The 20,822-nt window shown below is 38.2% G+C and overlaps 1 protein-coding gene across 5 annotated transcripts in view; it reads left to right on the forward strand.

Annotated features, from left to right (window-relative positions):
- PSMD14 (proteasome 26S subunit, non-ATPase 14) overlaps positions 1 to 20,822 on the forward strand; it is a 110,886-nt gene that overhangs the window by 6,142 nt on the left and 83,922 nt on the right. For 3 of the 5 annotated variants that reach the window (XM_062187326.1, XM_062187350.1, XM_062187343.1), the window contains exons 2-3: positions 4,971 to 5,104; positions 7,337 to 7,388. In XM_062187326.1, the coding sequence (XP_062043310.1) occupies positions 7,341 to 7,388 (48 nt within the window). In that variant the 5' untranslated portion in view covers positions 4,971 to 5,104; positions 7,337 to 7,340. Of the gene's footprint in view, positions 1 to 4,970; positions 5,105 to 7,336; positions 7,389 to 19,097; positions 19,248 to 20,822 lie in introns of those variants that run through there. The other 2 variants (XM_062187331.1, XM_062187337.1) reach the window with 2 other exon arrangements.

Raw genomic sequence — 20,822 nt, forward strand, 5'->3', positions numbered from 1 at the left:
AGTCAGAAGCCAGATCTTCTTCCGGGTCTCCCACTTGGGTGCAGGGACCCAAGCACTTGGGCCATCTTTTACTGCTTTCCCACGCCGTAGTAGAGAGCTGGATTGGAAGTAGAGAAGTTGGGACCAGAACCAGCACCCTTACGGAATGCTGGCACTGCAGGAAGCGGCTTTACCCACTACGCCCAGCGCCAGCCCCTGGACTATCTCTTGTAAAGAACAGTTCAATATTCCAAATACAATTCTACTAGGTCCTGGCTTATTACTTGTGGTTCTTCTTGCACTTGTCATGCTTTGTTGTGTGTGTGTGTTTGTATGTGTGTGTGTATAAAATATTGCCTACAATTTAAATTTTTAACCATTTTTAGTGTATAATTAGGTAGTATTGAGTGCATTCACATTGTTGTATGACCATCATCATCCATCTCTAGAAGTTTTTATCTTCCCAAATACAATACTTCTGAAAATATTGGCAGCTCAAAGTTTTGAAGAGTGGATAACCATAGTCTTTGGTCTATAATTGCAAAACATTTTATTTTTAGGTTTATAAACACCATTAGAATTAGTCCAGTGAAGTGACATTTTTTGTTTCTATATTACCTATTTTTTTAATTCACCTTTATATATACTTTAGCATTTGTCTATAGATGAATTATATCAGCATCATAAAAGATCAAATAATACATCACACATTACGAAACAGATGTTTGTTGCAAAATAGTGTCTGATGAAGTCCTTTTTGTTGAATGACTAATTGGACACGAATGTCATCTTTTTTAGTCTTAAAAATATATTGCTCAGGGGCTGGCGCTGCAGCACAGCGGGTTAACGCCTTGGCCTGAAGTGCCGACATTCCGTATGGGCGTAGGTTCAGGACCTGGCTGCTTCACTTCTGAGCCAGCTCTCTGCTATGGCCTGGGAAAGCAATAGAAGATGGCCCAAGTCCTTGGGCCCCTGCACCTGTGTGGGAGACCCAGAAGAAGCTCCTGGCTCCTGGCTTCATATTGGCACATTTCTGGCCATTGCAGCCAATTGGGGAATGAACCCATGGACAGAAGACCTCTCTCTCTCTCTCTCTCTCTCTCTCTCTCTCTCTCTCTGCCTCTCTGCCTCTCTGCCTCTCTGCCTCTCCTCTCTGTGTAACTCTTTCAAATAAATAAATAAATCTTTAAAAAAATATTGCTCACTCATTAACCCTTATTAAAATTATTCATTGAGAGGGAGATTCACACAATATAAAATTGACCATTTTAAAATTACCAATTTATTTTCATTTAGTTTATTTGCAATATTGTTCAATTATTTTAATCTAGTTCTAGAGTATTTCCAGCATCCCAAGATAAAAACCCTTACCATTAAGCAGTTTCTCCATGTTTTTCCCTTCCACCAACCTGTAACAACCATTAATTTGTATTCTGTCTCTGTGGACTTATTGTATACTTCATATAAATGAAATGACACAATATACGTGACCTTTTGTGCTTAAGTTCTTTCACAGTGTAGTATTTTGAGGTTTAGCTAAGTTGTAACATGTATCAACACTTCATTTCTTTTATAACAAAATAGTATTCCAAACATTACATTGTATGTATATAGTAAAATTGTTTATCCGTTCATCCTTTGTTGATCATTTGGACTGTGTCCACCTTTTGTCTGTTGTGAATGGTCATGTTACCGGGTTCTAGTCCCGGTCGGGGCACCGATCCTGTCCCGGTTGCCCCTCTTCCAGGCCAGCTCTCTGCTGTGGCCAGGGAGTGCAGTGGAGGATGGCCCAAGTCCTTGGGTCCTGCACCCCATGGGAGACCAGGATAAGTACCTGGCTCCTGCCATCGGATCAGCGCGGTGCGCCGGCCTCAGCGCGCCTACCGCGGCGGCCATTGGAGGGTGAACCAACGGCAAAAGGAAGACCTTTCTCTCTGTCTCTCTCTCTCACTGTCCAGTCTGCCTGTCAAAAAAAAAAAAAAAATGCATGTGCATATGTTTTGAGTACCTCTTTTCAATTCTTTGGGGTTATATACCTAGGACTGGAATTGCTGGGTCATGGTAAGTCTGTATTTAACATTTAAGTTATTTATTTATTTAATTTGAAAGACAGACTGGAAACAGAGACAGAGATCTCACATCTGCTTTTTTTTTTTTTTTTTTTTTGACAGGCAGAGTGGACAGTGAGAGAGAGAGAGAGAGAGAGAGAGAGAGAGAGAAAGGTCTTCCTTTGCCGTTGGTTCACCCTCCAATGGCAGCCACGGCCGGCCCACCATGCTGATCCGATGGCGGGAGCCAAGTGCTTCTCCTGGTCTCCCATGGGGTGCAGGGCCCAAGCACTTGGGCCATCCTCCACTGCACTCCCTGGCCACAGCAGAGAGCTGGCCTGGAAGAGGGGCAACCGGGACAGAATCCGGTGCCCTGACCGGGACTAGAACCCGGTGTGCCGGCGCCGCTAGGCAGAGGATTAGCCTATTGAGCCACGGCACCGGCTGTATCTGCTGTTTCACTACACAAATGCACCTAACAGCCAGAGCTGGGCTAAGCTGAAGCCGGGAACCAGGAAATCAACATGGCAAGGACTCAAGTACTTGAGCCATCATTTGCTGGCTCTTAGGTTATGCATTAGTAGGAAGCTGGAATAGAGAACAGAACCAGGACAGGCACTCCCATATATTTTTTTTAATGTTTATTTACTTATTTTTATTTATTTGAAATCATTAAGAACTAAGAGCAAGAGATATTCCTTCTGCTGGTTCTTTCCCCAAATGCCTGCAACAGTTGGGGCTGGGCCAAGCTAAAGTCAGGAGCCAGGAACTCCCTCTAGATCTTCTCTGTGGGTGGCAGGGACCCAAGTAGTTGAGCCTTCATCTGCTGCTTCTCAGGGTGTGCATAAGCAGGAACCAGAAGTGGGACTAGAACCTGGGCACTAGAATATGGGATAAAGGTGTCCTGAGCTGCAGCTGAACCAACTGTACCACAGTGCCTGCCTGCAGGCACTCCCTTATTAAGCACAAAGCCAAGCAGTTGCTCCTATATTTAACTTTTTAAGGACCTGCCAAACTCCCCAGCAGCAGTCATTGGTTCATAAATTTGAGAAAGTTAGTCTAGGATATTGTCATCTCAAGATACATGAGTCTGTTTCAGGCATGGAAAGCCAAGACACTGTGGCAAAAAAAAAAAAAAAAAAAAAAAAAGTGACCTAAATGAAAGATCTCTATGAGTGAGATCCCAGTGGAAAGTATGGGCCATCAAAGAAGGAGGTACTTTTTTCTGAAGGGAGGAGAGAACTTCCACTTTGATATGGACTTGTCTAAATAAAATCAGAGTTGGTGAACTCAAGAGGCTTCCATAGCCTTGGCAGCTCATGACAAGAACCTCGGGTGATTACTGATGTCATAAATAAGAGTGTCAGTTGTTAAATCAACAACAGGAGTCACTGTGCACTTACTCCCCATGTAGGATCTCTGTCCTTAATGTGTTGTACTGTGTGAATTGATGCTATAACTAGTACTCAAACAGTACTTTACACTTTGTGTTTCTGTGTGGGTGCAGTCTGTTGAAATCTTTACTTAGTATATACTAAATTGATCTTCTGTATATAAAGATAATTGAAAATGAATCTTGATGTGAATGGGATGGGAGAGGGAGTGGGAGATGGGATGGTTGTGGGTGGGAGGGAGGTTACAGGGGGAAAAAGCTGCTATAATCCAAAAATTGTACTTTGGAAATTTATATTTATTAAATAAAAATTTTTAAAAATCATAAAAAAAGATGCGTGAGTCTGACATTTTGTTTTTTATCAGTGATTCTCAGTTGAGAGTATTTCTGCCCTTCCAGGGGTCATTTGCCAATGTTTAGAGACTTTTTTCTTTTTTTAAAGATTTATTTGAAAGCTAGTGGGTGGGGAAGGAGATTGAGAGAGAGAGAGAGAGATCTTCCATCCTATCATTCATTCCCCAAATGGCTGCAACTCCTTCCAGGTCTTCCACCTGGGTGGCAGGGGCCCAAGCACCTGGGTCATCCTCTGCTACTTTCCCGGGTGCAATAGCAGGGAACTGGATTTGAACTGGTGCTAATATGGGATGCTGGCCCCTTGAAGACCATTTTTTTTTTTTTTATGAACATAACTGGGTGGGTACTACTTGCTTCTAGCTCATAGTGGCCAGGGATGCTGTTAAACATCCTCTAATGCACTAGAGCCCCCCCCCCCCCCCCCAACAAAAATCTAAATGTCAGCAGTATCACAGTAAACCCTTGCTTGTGTAAGTAATTTTTATTGTCATTATTAGAGACTAGAATGCTTTTTTTTCTTTTTCATTGCATTTACTCTGTGATTTTGCTGTTATGGATACAAAGTGAAAAATTCTGAATTTTCAACTTTCAGTGAAAGCTAAAAAATTAGGACTACAACACTGATGTCAGTTTTTTTTGTTGTTATTGAAAGATGAGTCAATGGTTTGGAAAGACGAAAACTAAAGGATAATGTAATTGCTAGAAGTTACTACTGCATTAACAATTCCTATCATTCTTCTTTCTTGTTTTCTTTTTTTGGCATAGTTGGGAATAATTAATTAAGAAATTATGAAGTAATTTATTAGGCTGATGAATAGCAAACTTTTAAAATACAAGAAAAATAACTAAGATTCCATAATATGTCATAGATTTGTTGTATAATGAAGCAATGCAATAATTGCACATTAGAATGTAATTCTATTTAAAAATATAAGTAAATTCTTTTTTTGAAAGAAGACTAGAAATCATAAAATTTCCATCATCAACATTAATGTCCAAAAATGAAAAATACCAGCAAAATTTGGATATAAGGTTAATTACTATGCTCTCATAGCACTCTGCATGGTAGATCATTACATATTCTCAGGAACTGATTAAAAATTAATTTGGATTTCTATAAAATCTTCAGGAGTTTTGATATAAAATTTTTCTATTTAATTTTCAAAATAATTTTCTTGTATACTTTTTTTTTTTAGGAGAGAAAGAAAAATAAACCACAAGGGGAAAATTCTTCTATGTGCTTGAATTAGCAGGATCTTGAGTTAAGAAGAAATTTGTCAGTCTCAATAAATTGAAGCTTAACGCCTTGAGAATTGTAGTTATTGACCAGGTGAGGTTTAAGAATATATTTTACTTTTACCTTTTCTTTCAAGATCTGATAGAGAAATATTATGAAAATGTATTATTTTTAACAGCTACCAGATTATGAATATGTGTGATAGATAGCCAGATTTTTAAACTAGTGTGATTTAGAATATTTATTAATATATTTAATTTCCAAATGTTAGTATTTTTATGAAAGCTGATTATCTTATCTTAAATGTTTTAATTTGTTAAATATTTTTTTCCTGTTTGCTGAGACATCAAATTTTGCTAAAAACACAAATTTGACCTGCCAGATTTTCTTTCCCTCTGCTCCCCACATTGCTCTTGTATAATCACAGCATCTGGAGTCTATGTAAAGTCATCAGAAACAACATAGGGAGACTAGATAAACTGAACACAGCTGGGAATTGACTTTGGCCTGGAACTTGTGTGTGTGAGTGCACACAGATATGTGTGTATGGATATGTGCTCTGATAATTTAGAGTATACTGAATATTTTTCTCCCCTACTGGTTGTTTGTTAACTTCAAAAGAAAATGTTTTCTTTTTTTGGTAATATATTGTAGAGAAATATCCTCAATGTTTTAAAATATACTTGGTAATATATTGAAGAGAACTGTCCTCAGTATTTTTAAATATACAGTATTTTGTTGTTCTTGTTCTTTTTATGCTTTTTTTTTTTTTTCTGACCTTTAAAAAGTGTTGTGTATTGGATGCCAGAGTTGAGTCGAATTTTAGTGGGAATTTGATGGAGATTTTATTTGTAAATATTGCTTTTAGGAGGATAAGTAAAATTTGTAAACAGAAAATTGGTCTGTCAAGTTTCTTTTCAAATATGCTTTTGCATTTTAAAGGTGAATTTATCTGTTGTAAATCTTAAAAACATTATGTTGAGTAAAGCAAGCCAGAAGCAAGAAGTATCTGATTGCTTTCATGTAAAATTCAAAAACAATAGAAGTGATCTGTACTCTTAGAGTTGGAATTCCATCTTTGAAAGGGTGGTAGAGACTGGAAGGGGCCTTGAGAGGCATTTCTAAGACGCCGATAATGTTCTGACTAGTAAAACAACACAATAAATTATTAAATTAATTGGTTAGCATTAAATTAGAGTATGAGGATACTTCAGTAGTTCAAGGAAACATTGAATTAAAAGGTGTGCTCAATTTTTTGAAGCCATACATAGTTTTTCATGATACACATTTTCTATGAACTTGTTGATAAACCTCTCATGTAATTTGTAGTAATACTTCATTTTCAAAAGCAAAGTTTAGGAAGAAGGGGATTTTTAAGGCATAGTAGCAATTTTCAAGTAGAAAAAGAAATTTTAATTTTTAAGTACTTATACTGCTATTAATTTTAACAATTGGACTACTTTTGTGTATTTGAAGCCATTTAAATACATTTGCCATTTCTTTCCTTCATTTCTTCTGTGAGCTTTTCAAGCTTATAAGAATATCTTCTGAGTTATCCCAAACATTAAAAATAAATCAGATTGACATTTTAAAGTTAATCTTCTTTATTGATTAACTCTGAAATTATAGTTTGAAAATAGAAGTTTCATTTCCCTTGTGAGAAAGGTATATATTTCCACAGCATCTGAAATAACACAAAGTATCTCTATAGGTTCTAGAACACTGTCTTAGTGCACTTACATGTTTACTCTATAGTATTTCTTTTAGTATAATGAGTTCATTTTTAAAAAGCCTTTGATGCTAATTCAGAGATCCATAATCTGCTCACAATGTCTTTCACATGTAGTTTTGATGATAACTGACAAGCTGTAAGTTAATTAGCACAGAACTTACTAATGAGGATGTTAAAATTTAATTTAAAAGTGAAGATTTTTATTTGTACACTCTGGACAAATTGAAGGAAATTCAATCATACATATGATAAGTATTTCAGGCACTTTTTTCCTCATTCAGGTATTTTATTAGATAACAATAAGAAAATATAATTAACTTAATGATAGCAAAGTTTTGAAAGTATGCTAGGATTGCTTGTCTTTAAAACTGGGGATAACCCAAAACCAAAGCGGTAAAATAAGGTCTGTTAATTAGCATGGAAGACAGCTTCTTGAATTAATATGTGGTGTTAATTAACAGGAAGTCTGATGTTGTGTTGTAATTACCACCAATATTTTTGACATACTGAGTGACTGAAGGTGAATTATATAGATAGCAATTGAGTAAACACTTTTGTGCTTAGGAACGTTTTCCTTTGTTTCTGTTTTCTAGAAATATGGACAGACTTCTTAGACTTGGAGGAGGTATGCCTGGACTGGGCCAGGTTAGTAAATGGAACGTGGATATTTCTTTGTATACAAATTATAAGCCTTATTGTAGTTACCCAAAGAGAAAGAAATCACCCCTAAGAAAATTACCTAACAGTTAACCTTACGGTAAGAACCTTAGCATATTGCTGGCTTATGTATTACCACACAAAATCAGAAAGGAAACATTTTCTGTTATCTTAATTGACTTTTCTTCCAAGGATAAGAAGTATCTCTCTTTGGTTTGTTTAAAATTTTGGGATTTGTGATATTATCAAACTTGTCCTTTAAAATAAACATTCAAAATTCCTTATTTTGGGTTTATAATAGTGTGAAAAAGTGAACATTGCATACTCTTTGCCAGATACTGGAAACTGCCACATAGAATATTTGTATGTGCAGTCTTAACTTTGATAAATTCCTGTTAAATTATGATACATGTATGTTTAAGAACAGTATCGCTTTTTTTTCTTTAAGTTGGATATATGTGATTTCTTTTACATTCTTATTTAAATTCAGTGACTTTCAGTTGCTTTAATATTATCATTTATTTTGATCCATGTTGTTGGACAGTTGGCATCTAGATTGATTTCTATGGTAGAATATTGTGTCTGGTTTAACAAGAAGAATTTCTGCTTCTTTTAAGTTCTGTATTGATTATCTTTCTAGTCATCTATTCACTTAATTAACAAAAAGAGTCTCTTCCGGAGACTTATATGTAATGCACTATGAACAAGTATTGAAAATATTTTTTAACTCACCTCTAGAATCATTTTAAAATTATCAACATTTTAAAGTTATCAGCTTTCCCTCATTGGTATATCACTTACCAGGGACTTCATCTTCTTCATTTATGTAATGAATATTTCCTGTAAAAAACACATTTTTGTTTGAGATTCATGAAATTGTTGATGTTTTAGAGGCATTGTTATGAGAATTCTTAAATTAGGTTTAACATTGTTTAAGACCAAATTCCTTTTTAAAAAATTGATATATTTCTGTGATTCCATATTATACATTTGAATAGACTTGCTATTTTTTGTTTACTTTTATTTTCTGAATATTTCTTATGTTTCAATACTGTCAGCCAGTTTCTTCACGTTTCTTCCTTTTGCAACATTTTATAATCCATTCTCTCAAGTGCCTAGGCCTTTTGGAACTTGACATTTCAAAACTGCTTCCATTCTAGCTTAGCTTCTAGAAATTTTCTAATTTATTCTGATATCAGCAGCATGTTAAAGCATATAAAAATGTCAGAAATGAGCTGAGGTGATATGTAGAAACTAGTTACTACAAAGCTGTGGATAAAGGTAACACCTTGTTCTTAGAATTCTTCAAAGAAATTTGTTTAAATTTAAATACCAAAATAACTTTCCTTAAGCATTAGATGTAACAAATTGTACATCTTAGAAATCCACACTAGAAAATTACTGTACATGAAATATTGGTTTTACTGATCACAAATTAAACTACATCCTATCTCAGTGACCATTACAAGCCTTTGTATTAAACAGAAAACTATATGTTTAACACCTCTTATTGATTTCAAATTGTTTAATTGGCCCTATGTTCTCAGCCTATACCCTTATTTGAACTTAAAAATACATTGCTTAACTCATTTTATGTATATATTTCATTTCCCCAATTAGATCAAACTTCCAAAGAAATAATTACCAAGTCATTTTTTTTTTTTTTTGGTATTTCCTTTATCAGTTTTCTTTCCTAAATGTTTATTTTTTTAAAAATTTTTTTAAAATTTATTTTTAATTAATTAATTTTTTAAAATTTTTTGACAGGCAGAGTGGACAGTGAGAGAGAGAGAGACAGAGAGAAAGGTCTTCCTTTTTGCCGTTGGTTCACCCTCCAATGGCCGCTGCGCTGATCCAAAGGCAGGAGCCAGGTGCTTCTCCTTGTCTCCCATGGGGTGCAGGGCCCAAGCACTTGGGCCATCCTCCACTGCACTCCCGGGCCACAGCAGAGAGCTGGCCTGGAAGGGGGGCAACTGGGACAGAATCTGGCACCCCGACCGGGACTAGAACCCGGTGTGCCGGTGCCGCTAGGGGGAGGATTAGCCTGTTGAGCCACGGCGCCAGCCTGTTTTTGTTCTAGGATAAATTGGACAAGCAAATACTTACGGTATTATTTCTGTGACAAAAATATTAAATGCAATATTTTGAATAAACAGAAATGAAATGTTTAGTAAGACATCAAAGATCTTTGAATCATTAATAGCTATCTTAAGTAAGGCATAGTAAATGTTATAGACTAGGAGATAGAAATTGGTATAGCCTCCCCAGTCTCAGTGGGAAATATTACTATCTTACCATTTGATGGAAAAATCATAATTCACATGTAGGAGCAGGTTACTTGCTGGTAAATTCACTTTTAAAACATAGGAATAGATATGAACAGAATACGTAAGGGCTTACTGTTTTCTTAACCATAAGAGTTATGTAGACTTGTCCTTTTTCAGGAATTTATTTCCTTGATCAAAGAATGAGAACCATGATATTTTATGAGAGAATTTCTTTTTTAAAAAAGATTTATTTTTTTATTTGAAAGAGTTATGCAGAGAGGCAGAGAGAGGGAGAGGGAGAGAGAGAGGGAGAGATAGAGGTCTTCCATCTGCTGGTTCACTCCCCAATTGGCCGCAATGGCCAAAGCTGCACCGATCTGAAGCCAGGAACCAGGAGTTTCTTGGGGGTCTTCCATGTGGATGCAGGGGCCCAAGGACTTGGGCCATCTTCCACTGCTTTCCCAGGCCATAGCAGAGAGCTGGACCAGAAGTGGAGCACCTGGGACTCGAACCGGTACCCATATGGGATTTCAGCATTGCATGCGGTGCTTTACTTGCTATGTCACAGTGCCAGCCCTGAGAGAATGTCTTAAATCATGGTATAGACAGATGCAGCTCACTTGAATGAATGAAATGTCCAAGACTATTTGTTTTTTCTTAACAATGTTTAACGCTTGCTGCTCTTTTGGCTTAAAGACTCTATTGAGTGTGCAGTTCTGATGGTAGCTCAAAGTTAGCATCATACTTCACAGTTAAAGGATCAGTTCTGTATAAGGTTGCCCTTACATCTTATGCAAGCTGCCTTTCAGATGTCCCAGTCCACATATACTTTTGACTGATTGGTTATAAATGTGGATGTTCCCACATTCCCCTCAGGTTTGGTAATTCACTACAACTCACAGAACTCGAAGAAGTACTTGTTAGTATGATTACAGTTTTGTTGCCAGGTATACAGATCAGAAGGATCAGTCAAATGAAGAAACGCATAAGAGAAGGCCTGGCTTGCGATGGAGAGCGTGTCCTCTTAGGGAATAAGGCGGTCACTCTTCCTGAACATTAGTGTATCCACCAGCTAGGAAGCTCTTCCTGCTTTGGTGTCAAATTTTTATTTAGTGTTAGATGGACTTAATTGATTTAAATCATTGACCATATTATTGGGCTCAATGTCCAACCTCTCTTCCCTCCTTGGAAATGGGCCTACCTGTAAGTCTCAACCCTCTAATCACATGGTTTGTTGGTCTTTATGGTGACAAGCCCCCATCCTGAAACTAAGTAGGGACTCACCATGAACCACTTGTTGGTATAACAATGATATTCCTATCACTAAGAAAATTCCAATAGTTTTTGAAGCTTTCTGTTAGAAACAGTATAAAGCCCAAATTATTATACAACAAAGATTTTCATTGTTTTTAACCTTGACTACATTATTTGTGTGGAAATAGTTAAATATTATCTGAATTTTTCTTTTTAAATTTAATTATTTGTTTGAGAGGCAGGTGGACAGAGATTGAAAGTGCCAATCTGCTGGTTTGCTCCTCAGATACCTGCTATGGCGTGGGCTGGGTCAGGTTGAAGTTGGGAGTCCTAAACTCAGCCCAGGTTTCCTGTTTGTTGGCAGTGACCCAACTACTTGAGCCACCAACTACTGCCCTCCAGAGTGTGCCTTGGTGGGAAGCTGGAATTGGGGGCAGAGCTGGAGTTTGAAACTAAAGAATTTGAGATGTGGGCATTCCAAGCAGTATCTTAAGAGATAAGCCAAATATTCACCCCTGAATTTTTATTATACCATTATTTGTATTCTGCTTCCTAGAGACATGATCCAATATTTAGACAGAATAGCCAGCCTTAAATTTAACCTAGGAGAAGTAAGAAGATACTTGGGCAGTATTCTTTGTGCTAATTTGTCACAGTTTCAAAATGGAGGCATTCACAGTAATATAGGAATATCGGTATTATGATCCAGTTGATACTGACATTTCATATATTAGAAGTCTTGTGGTCTTGGTTGGTTTGGGGTGGCAAGAGGGAGGGAGGATATAAAATAGCAGTAGCACGTTAAAGAAGAACCTGTAAATTGTCAAAGTTTTTTCATTCTAGTTTGCCAGCTTTCTCTGAATAGGAGGTGACTGTTCTTTCTTCCAAAGCTAATCCTTCTACTTATTCTCTGGTCCTGTCTTCTTATAAAACTTTGCTTATTCCAGCTGATCCATTCTTTGCCTACAAAGATACTTAAATCTGAAGTATTCAGAAGCAAAATTCCACTGGATCATGCCATTAAATAATTTCTTCCATTTGCTTCTATAACTCCTAAAATAACAACTTCACATATCACACTTACTTATCTCCATTCACTGTCATGAGTATATTGTGGCCTCCTCTTCCATTACTATTTTGGCATTGCTGAAATTGTCAAGGCTATTGACTTCTTTTTATTTCTTATTTAATTGGACTTCAATGTTCCAAAACAACTATCTTAAAACTTTGTATTCCATTATCTTTTATCATGCCTCCTTTTTCCTAGTTCTCTACTATTGTACTCAGATACACAAAACAAAGCCTTTTTAGTATTGCATTTAAAGATTTTATTAATTTATTTGAAAGACCGAGAGAGAAAGAGAGTGAGATCAATCGATCTTCCATCCACTGGTTCACTCCCCAAATGGTTGTAGTGGCTAGAGCTGGGCCAATCCAAAGCCAGGAGCCAGGAGCTTCTTCTGCGTCTCCCACCTGGGTACAGGGGCCCAAGTACCTGGGCTGTCTTCTGCTGCTTTCTCAGGCACGTTAACAGGGAGCTGGATCAGAAGTGGAGCAGCAAGGACCTGAACTGGTGCCAATATGGGATTCTGGCACCTCAGGCAGCAACTTTGCCTGATATGCCACAGTGCTGGTATCTAGTGTTATATTTTTAAATGTTAGTACTTGAATAGCAGTAGGTTAAAAATAATGAAATGTTTCAATCCTCTATTTCAATATAACTTATGGGTATTTTGGAACAGAAATAGATGTGCTAGCACTATTAAAATTTATATTTTTTAATTTACTTAACTGTAATTACTTAACTGCTTATAAACTTAAAATTACTAAAAGATGTGAGTTAATTATATTAAAAGCACTTATTGCAGTAATTTGATTCCTTTATGACCTTTATAACAATCCCACCCTAAATCTTTGCAGCTAAACTGTTTCAAAGAGCAGTGAAGATAGAGCCCAAGAAATGGGAATATTTAAATAAAATTCATCTCTAAAAGTTTTACTGTAAGTGTGTGGGTACATGTAGTTTTGAAAACAGTATATGTAGGCTTAAAAGTAGATGAAGCTTAAGTAAGATGTCGGTAGCTCTTATTACCTTGTCTTCAGTTTTAATTGAATTTCAATTAGGCCAGTATTTTCAGTTTCTTTGTGTCAGGTGTTATAGGGAATATCAAGATGAATAAGAACATCAGTATTAACCCAGGGGCCTCATATTCTTGTACACACACATGCGATGCTATTTTAAGTGTTTGGTGCATTAATTGCTTTGAATGAATGAAAACTAAGTGTTTATAGTAAACTGTTATTTGTAAGTATAGGGGAGGTATATTTGACTTCTTTGTACATAAGGGGAAAAATGAGAGTAAATTGAGAAGATGATGTTTGAGTTAAGTTTTAAAATATATGCCAAGGAAAATTTTGAAAGACCAGAGAATAGACTAGGTAAGAGGAAATACTGGGAAAGAAGCTGGTAACAAAAAAATTAGGAGTGGGGCTGGTGCTGTGGCGCAGTAGGTTAATACCCTGGCCTGAAGCGCTGGCATCCCATATGGGAGCCTGTTCAAGACCCGGCTGCTCATCTTCCAATCCAGCTCTCTGCTATGGCCTGGGAGAGCAGCAGAGGATGGCCCAAGTCTTTGGGCCCTTGCACCTGCGTGAGAGACCCGGAGGAAGCTCCTGGCTCCTGGCTTCAGATCGGTGCAGCTCCGGCCATTGTGGCCAATTGGGCAGTGAACCATCGAATGGAAGACACCCCCCCACCCCGCCTCTTTTCTCTCTGTAACTCTGACTTTCAAATGACTAAATAAATGAATCTTTAAAAAAAAATTAGAAGTAAATTATGAAAGGTGTTGACTACTCCATAGTTGTCACATGTAGTTTCATAAAAATTCTTTTTCTGGTGAAATTGTGAGGTGATTTGATCCGTATTTTTGAAAAGTAATTCTGGTGTAGTTTGGAGAATAGTTAGGTGGGGAAGACACAGGCAAAGTCACGTTATCAATTATATCAAATACTTATGATTTTTCTACCTTTTAGGCATATAGTAGGATTATACATTGCCATCATCTTCGAAGTTAGTCTTACCACAATGTTACCTTGACCAAGATGTTTTTGGAAGTTGGCAGGTCACTTTTAGATGGAAGTGTTAAGAACCACTGTGTGCTTTGCCTGCCATAGAAAGGACACATAGAAATGGAGCCTCTTTTAGTTGAATCCTAGAGTGAAAGTGACATAGCCTGCAAATTTTAAAACAGAGTCTGAAATCCTGTGATTTTTTTTTGTATGAAATACCCTTGTTTGGTCTCCAGTTTTTAAAACACACATTGTAGGTCAAACAAAGCACAATGCAGGCCTATATTACTTAATAAGGTGTCAGTTTATATCTTTCTGATGTGGACCATAGTAATTTCAGGAGGCAAAGGAAAGGGAAAGTACTGTTGGTGACAGATCCAAGAAGGCTTTCTGAATGTAGTGAGATATAACTTACATTTTGAAGTGTTATTGCAGATGGCTATATGTCTTTTTCTTTCTTCAGTTTTTAAAATTTATTTTTGTTTATTTGAAAGGCAGAATGACAGAACTTCCCTTCACTGATTCACCCCAGAATGCAAGCAACCACTGGGTCTGGGCTGGGCTGGAACCAGGAACATGGGTCTCACATGTGGTGGCAGGGATCCAGGTACTTGAGCCATTATCTTCTGATTCCTAGGGTGCCCATCAGCAGGAAGCTGAGTTGGAATTAGAAGTAATACTTGATCCCAGGCAGTCTAGTATGAAATAGGTGTAAACTAAGAAGCTGTTAACCTGTGCCACCATGATTGCCCCAGCTGGTTAGTCTTTTTTTTTTTTTTAAGATTTATTTATTTATTTGAGAGTCAGAGTTACACAGAGAGAGGAGAGTAAGAGAGAGAGAGATGTCTTCCGTCCACTGATTCACTCCCCAATTGGCCACAATGGCCGGAGCTGTGCTGATCTGAAGCCAGGAGCCAGGAGCTTCCTCCGGGTCTCCCACATGGGTGCAGGTGTCCAAAGACTTGGACCATCTTCTACTGCTTTTCCAGGCCATAACAGAGAGCAGGATCAGAAGTGGAGTGGCAAGGACTTGAACTGGTGCCTGTATGGGATACCAGTACTGTAGGAGGCAATCTTACCTGCTACGCCACAGCACCTGCCTCATCTGCCTTTCAAATAAATAATAAATTGTAAAAAAAAAATTCATGAATTGAGTATGATAAATAAAATAATTTGTTATAATTGCTAAATGCTAATAACCATTTTTCTAGTTTCTTATTGTTGGTTTTGGAATGGAAATGTGTTTGCACCTTTTAATCTAAAGTTTTGTGAACAGGATTACCTTAAATAGCAAGGGAAAATGACAGAAATAAATGAAATGCCACCATTTTCATCCATGAGGAGTCCTGATACCACATGATAGTTTTTGCTAATTAACAATAAATTCAACTTAGTTCCTGTGAAAATGCCAATCAGAATCGGAATTAGGCAAACTGATTGTAAAATTCACATGAGGAAAAAAATTCAAGAATAGCAAAGAAATTCCTAAGAAAGAAAAAGAAGTTTGTTCTACCAGATTTCAAAATATGATTTATTTTTTATTTTTTATTTATTTTTTTTATTTTTGACAGGCAGAGTGGACAGTGAGAGAGAGACAGAGAAAGGTCTTCCTTTTCCGTTGGTTCACCCCACAATGGCCGCTGCGGCTGGCACACCACGCTGATCTGAAGCCAGGAGCCAGGTGCTTCTCCTGGTCTCCCATGCGGGTGCAGGGCCCAAGCACTTGGGCCATCCTCCACTGCACACCCGGGCCACAGCAGAGAGCTGGACAAGGAGAGGAGCGACCGGGACAGAATCCGGCGCCCCAGCTGGGACTAGAACCCGGTGTGCCGGTGCCACAGGCGGAGGATTAGCCTATTGAGCCAGCCCAAAATATGATTTTATGCATTATGACTCAAATAGTATTATACTGTTTCAGAGATAGATTGGTATAATTGTATAGAAAGCCCAGGTATAGACCTAAGCATATGTTTTAATTTGTTTTGTAATATACATAACTTTAAAACTTAGTTGGGGTGCGGGCAGCACTGTGGCGTAGCAGGTAAAGCCACCACCTGCAGTGCTGGCATCCTATGGGTGCCGGTTCAAGTCTCAGCTGCTCTATTTCCAATCCAGCTCCCTGCTGTGGCCTGGGAACGCAATAGAAGTTGGCCCAAGTCTTTGGGCCCCTGTACCTGTTTGGGAGACCTGGAAGAATCTCCTGGCTCTTGGCTTGAGATCTGTATAGCTCCAGCTGTTGCAGTCATCTGGGAGTGGAAAACCTTTCTGTCTCTCTCTGCCTCTGTCTCTCTGTAATTCTGCCTTTCAAATAAATAAATAAATCTTTAGAGGAAATAAAAAGACTTAGTTGGGAAGGAGAGGGCTGTTAATTAAATGATGTTGAAGCAAGTGGCTTTCAATATGAGAGAAAACTAAAATTAGATACCTATATTGGTGTCAGCGCTGTGGTGTAGGAGGTTAAGCCTCTGCCTTCAGTGCTGGCATCCTGTATGGGCTCTGGTTCAAGTCCTGGCTGCTCCATTTCCCTTCTAGCTTCCTGCCAGTATGCCTGGAAAAGCAATGGAAGATGGCCCAAGTGCTTGGACCTCAGTACCCAAGTGGGAGCCCCAGAAGAAGCTCTTTGCTCCTGGCTTTGGCCTGGCCTTTGTGACCATTTGGAGAGTGAACCAGCAGATGGAAGATTCTGTCTCTCTCTCCTTCTCTCTCTCTCTCTGTATCTCTGCCTTTCAATAGGTAACTAGGTCTTTAAAAAAAAAAAAAAGGAATATAGTTCTTCACAAAAAAAAGTTTCCTACCTTAGTCTATACACAAAAATATATACCAAATGGATGAAGATCTAAATACAAAACCTATCTTTGTAATTTCCGAATACACACCCATTAGGATGGCTATTATCTAAAACAAAATAACAAGTATTGGCCGGCGCCGCGGCTCAATAGGCTAATCCTCCGCCTTGCGGCGCCGGCACACCGGGTTCTAGTCCCGGTCGGGGCACCGATCCTATCCCGGTTGCCCCTCTTCCAGGCCAGCTCTCTGCTGTGGCCAGGGAGTGCAGTGGAGGATGGCCCAAGTTCTTGGGCCCTGCACCCCATGGGAGACCAGGAGAAGCACCTGGCTCCTGCCATCGGACCGGCGCGGTGCGCCGGCCGCAGCGCGCTACCGCGGCGGCCATTGGAGGGTGAACCAACGGCAAAGGAAGACCTTTCTCTCTATCTCTCTCTCTCTCACTGTCCACTCTGCCTGTCAAAAATTAAAAAAAAAAAAATAAAATAAAATAACAAGTATTGTTGAAGATTGAAGAAGTTAGAATGTTTGTGCATTGATGGTAGGAATATAAAATTGTACAGCCAGTATGGAAAAGAGTATGGTGGTTCCTCAAGAGCATAAACGTAGAATTATTGTGTGACTCAGCAATTCTGCTTCTGGGTATATACCCAGAATAATTGAAAGCAATCATTTCAACAGATAATAAGGTGCTTAGAGTAGTCAGATTCACAGAAGTAGAATGGTGATTTCCAGGGGCTAGATAGAAAGGATAGTGAGGGGTTACTGTTTAATGGGTATAAAATTTCAGTTTTGGAGGAAGAAAAAAGTTCCATGGGTGAATGGTTGTGATGGTTTCTCAACAATGTGAGTGTGTGTAGTGTATCAAATTGTTCACTTAAAAATATCTAAAATGGGGCAGGTATTTGCATTTGGTGTAATGTTTAATATGTTGCTTGTTACTTTGGATTCCCTATCACAGTGCATGCGTTGAATCCTGTCTATGCTTCTTGTCCAAGTTTCCTGCTAATATCTACCTGGGAAGCAGCGGACAATGGTTCAATTACCCGGGCCTCTGCCATCCCTGTGGGAGACCTGGATTGTCTTCCTATCTCCTGACTTCATTCTGGCCCACAGCTGGCTGTTATAGGCATTGTGGAAGTGAACCAGTGGTTGGAAGATCTTCGTCCTTGTCTCTCTGCTCTTTAAATAAAATGAAAATAAATAAAAATTTTACAAATAGTTAAAATGGCAAATTCTTTGTGATATATTCCACAAAAAAGGACAATGAAAAATTTGAGATTAATAATACCCATCTCAGATAGTTCTTTTAATATTCTCTAACATGTGACCATTTCAGCTATACATTAGATACCCTCTTTTATTCCAGTTTTGTTATGGAAGAAAATTTAAGGTCTTTAAAATCTCAAGACAGGGAGAAGAATAGATTCATAATCTGACTACTTCATGACAATGTTACTAGTTCTTTATTCTCTGTCCTTTTCTTTCTGTAACTCTGACTTTAAAAATAAATAATTTTTTTTAAAAAAAAGATTTGCTTTTATTTGTTTGAAAGGCAGAGTTACAGACAGAAAGAGAGAGAGAGATCAAGAGATCTTCCATCCACTGCTTCACTCCCCAGATGGCTGCAACTGCTGGGGCTGAGCAGGTCCAAAGCCAGGAGCCTGGAGCTTCTGGGACTCCCGTGTAGGTGCATGGGCCTAAGGACTTGGGCCATCTTCTGCTGCTTTCCCTGCTACATTAGCAGGGAGCTGGATCAGAAGTGGAGCAGCTGAGTCTTGAACCGGTGTCCATATGAGTTGCTGGTATCTCAGGTGGAGGCTTAACTTGCTGTGTCACAATGCTGTGGCACCAAATAAGTCTTAAAAAGAAAACCTCTAGTATTGAGTGCTAATGAAAATTCAGGTAACCAGAATTTTCTTGTAAGCTTTATCCTTTTGGTAGGGGGGCAGTATGTGTTGGAAAAGAGCTAATTAAGAGCTACAGCTCAGTGTTTAAGAACATGATCTGGCAAATGGTAGCCAATAAATGTTTGTTACATGAACTTTGGACAGATATTTGACAATATCCAATGAAGTTTAAAATGCCCAAATATGTATGACTTAGCTATTCCATGTATTTACTTTAGAGAAACTCTTAACACATACGGGTCAAGAGACATGTTTAAGAATATTCATGGGGAGGGGGTGGCTGGCACTGTGGTACAACAGGTTAAAGCCCGGGCCTGAAGCGCCAGCATCCCATATGGGCACTGGTTCCAGATCCGGGTGCTTCACTTCCCATCCAGCTCTCTGCTATGGCCTGGGAAAGCAGTAGAAGATGGCCCAAGTCCTTGGACCCCTGAATCCGTGTGGTCGATCCAGAAGAAGGTCCTGGCTCCTGGCTTTGGATCAGCACAGCTCTGGCCATTGTGGCCAGTTGGGGAGTGAACCAGCAGATGGAAGACCAGGAGTGGGATGGCTTGATCATAATGGTAGGTCTATATTCAGATTTCTTGGGTATATCCATACTGTCTTCCACAGTAGCTATACCAGTTTACATTCCCACCCACATCCTCACCAGCATTTGTTGTTTGTTGATTTCTGTATGACAGCCATTGTAACTGAGGTGACGTGAAACCTCACTATGGTTTTGATTTGCATTTCCTTGATGGCTAGTGATCCTGATCATTTTTTTAAGAGTCTGTTGTCCATTTGAATTTCCTCTAAATGCTTGTTCAAGTCCTTTGCCCATTTTTTAACTGGATAGTTTGTTTTGTTGTTTAATTTCTTGAGCACTTTATAGATTCAGGATATTTATCAATTGCATAGTTTGTAAATATTTTCTCCCCTTCTGTTGGTTCTCTCTTCACTTTGCTGACTGTTTCTTTTGCAGTGCAGAAGCTTCTCAGCTTGATGTAATCCATTTGTCAATTTTGGGTTTGATTTCCTGTACCTCTGGGGTCTTTTCCAAGAAGTTTTTGCCTATGCCAATGTCTCACAGAGTTTCCTCAATGTTCTCTAGTAATTTGATAGTATCAGGTCATAGATTGAGTTCTTTGATCCATTTTGAGTAGATTTTTGTATAAGGTGTAAGGTAGAAGTCTAGTTTTATACTTGTGCATGTGGACATGCAGTTTTCCCAGCATCGTTTGTGGAAGAGACTATCTTTTCCTTCAGGGATTGATTTTTAGCTCTTTTGCAAAAAAAAGAAAAAAAAAAGATTTTAGATTTGGATTGATTTCTGGAATTTCTATTCTGTTCCATTGGTTTACATGTCTATTTTTGTGCTAGTGCCAGACTGCTTTGATTATAACTGCCCTGTAGTATGTCTTGAAAACTGGTATTGTGATGCTTCCTGCTTTGTTTTTGTTGTATAAGATTGCTTTAGCTATTCAGGATCTCCCTAGTTTCCATATGAATTTCAGCACCATTTTTTTCTAGATCTGAGAAGATTGTTATTGGTATTTTGATTGGGATCACATTGAATCTGTTAATTGCTTTCAGTAGTATGGACATTTTAATAATACTGATTCTTGCGATCTCTGAACATGAAAGGTTTTTTTTGTGTCTCCTATTTAATGTTTTGTAATTCTCATTGTAGAGATCTTTGGCATCCTTGGTTACATTTATTCCAAGGTATTTAATTTTTTGTAGGTATTATGCATGGGATTGATCTTAAAAGTTCTTTCTCAGTCATGGCATTGTGTGTGTATACAAAAGCTATTGATTTTCGTGTGTTAATTTTATATCCTGCCACATTACTAAACTTTCTATGAGTTCCAGTAGTCTCTCATTGGAGCTTTTGCATCCCCTATATATAGAATCATGTGATCTGCAAATAGGGATAGTTTGACTTCCTACTTTCCAATTTGTATCCTTTTGATTTCTTTTTCTTGCCTAATGGCTGTAAAACTTCTAGGACAGTATTGAATAGTGATGGTGAGAATAGGCATCCTTGTCTGGCTCCAGATCTTAGTGCGAATGCTTCCAACTTTTCCCATTCAATAAGTTGCTGGCTATGAGTTTGTCATAAATTGCCTTGATTGTTTTGAATAATGTTCCTTCTA

The sequence above is a fragment of the Lepus europaeus genome, chromosome 1 (assembly GCF_033115175.1).
Source record: "Lepus europaeus isolate LE1 chromosome 1, mLepTim1.pri, whole genome shotgun sequence".
Lineage (NCBI taxonomy): Eukaryota > Metazoa > Chordata > Mammalia > Lagomorpha > Leporidae > Lepus > Lepus europaeus.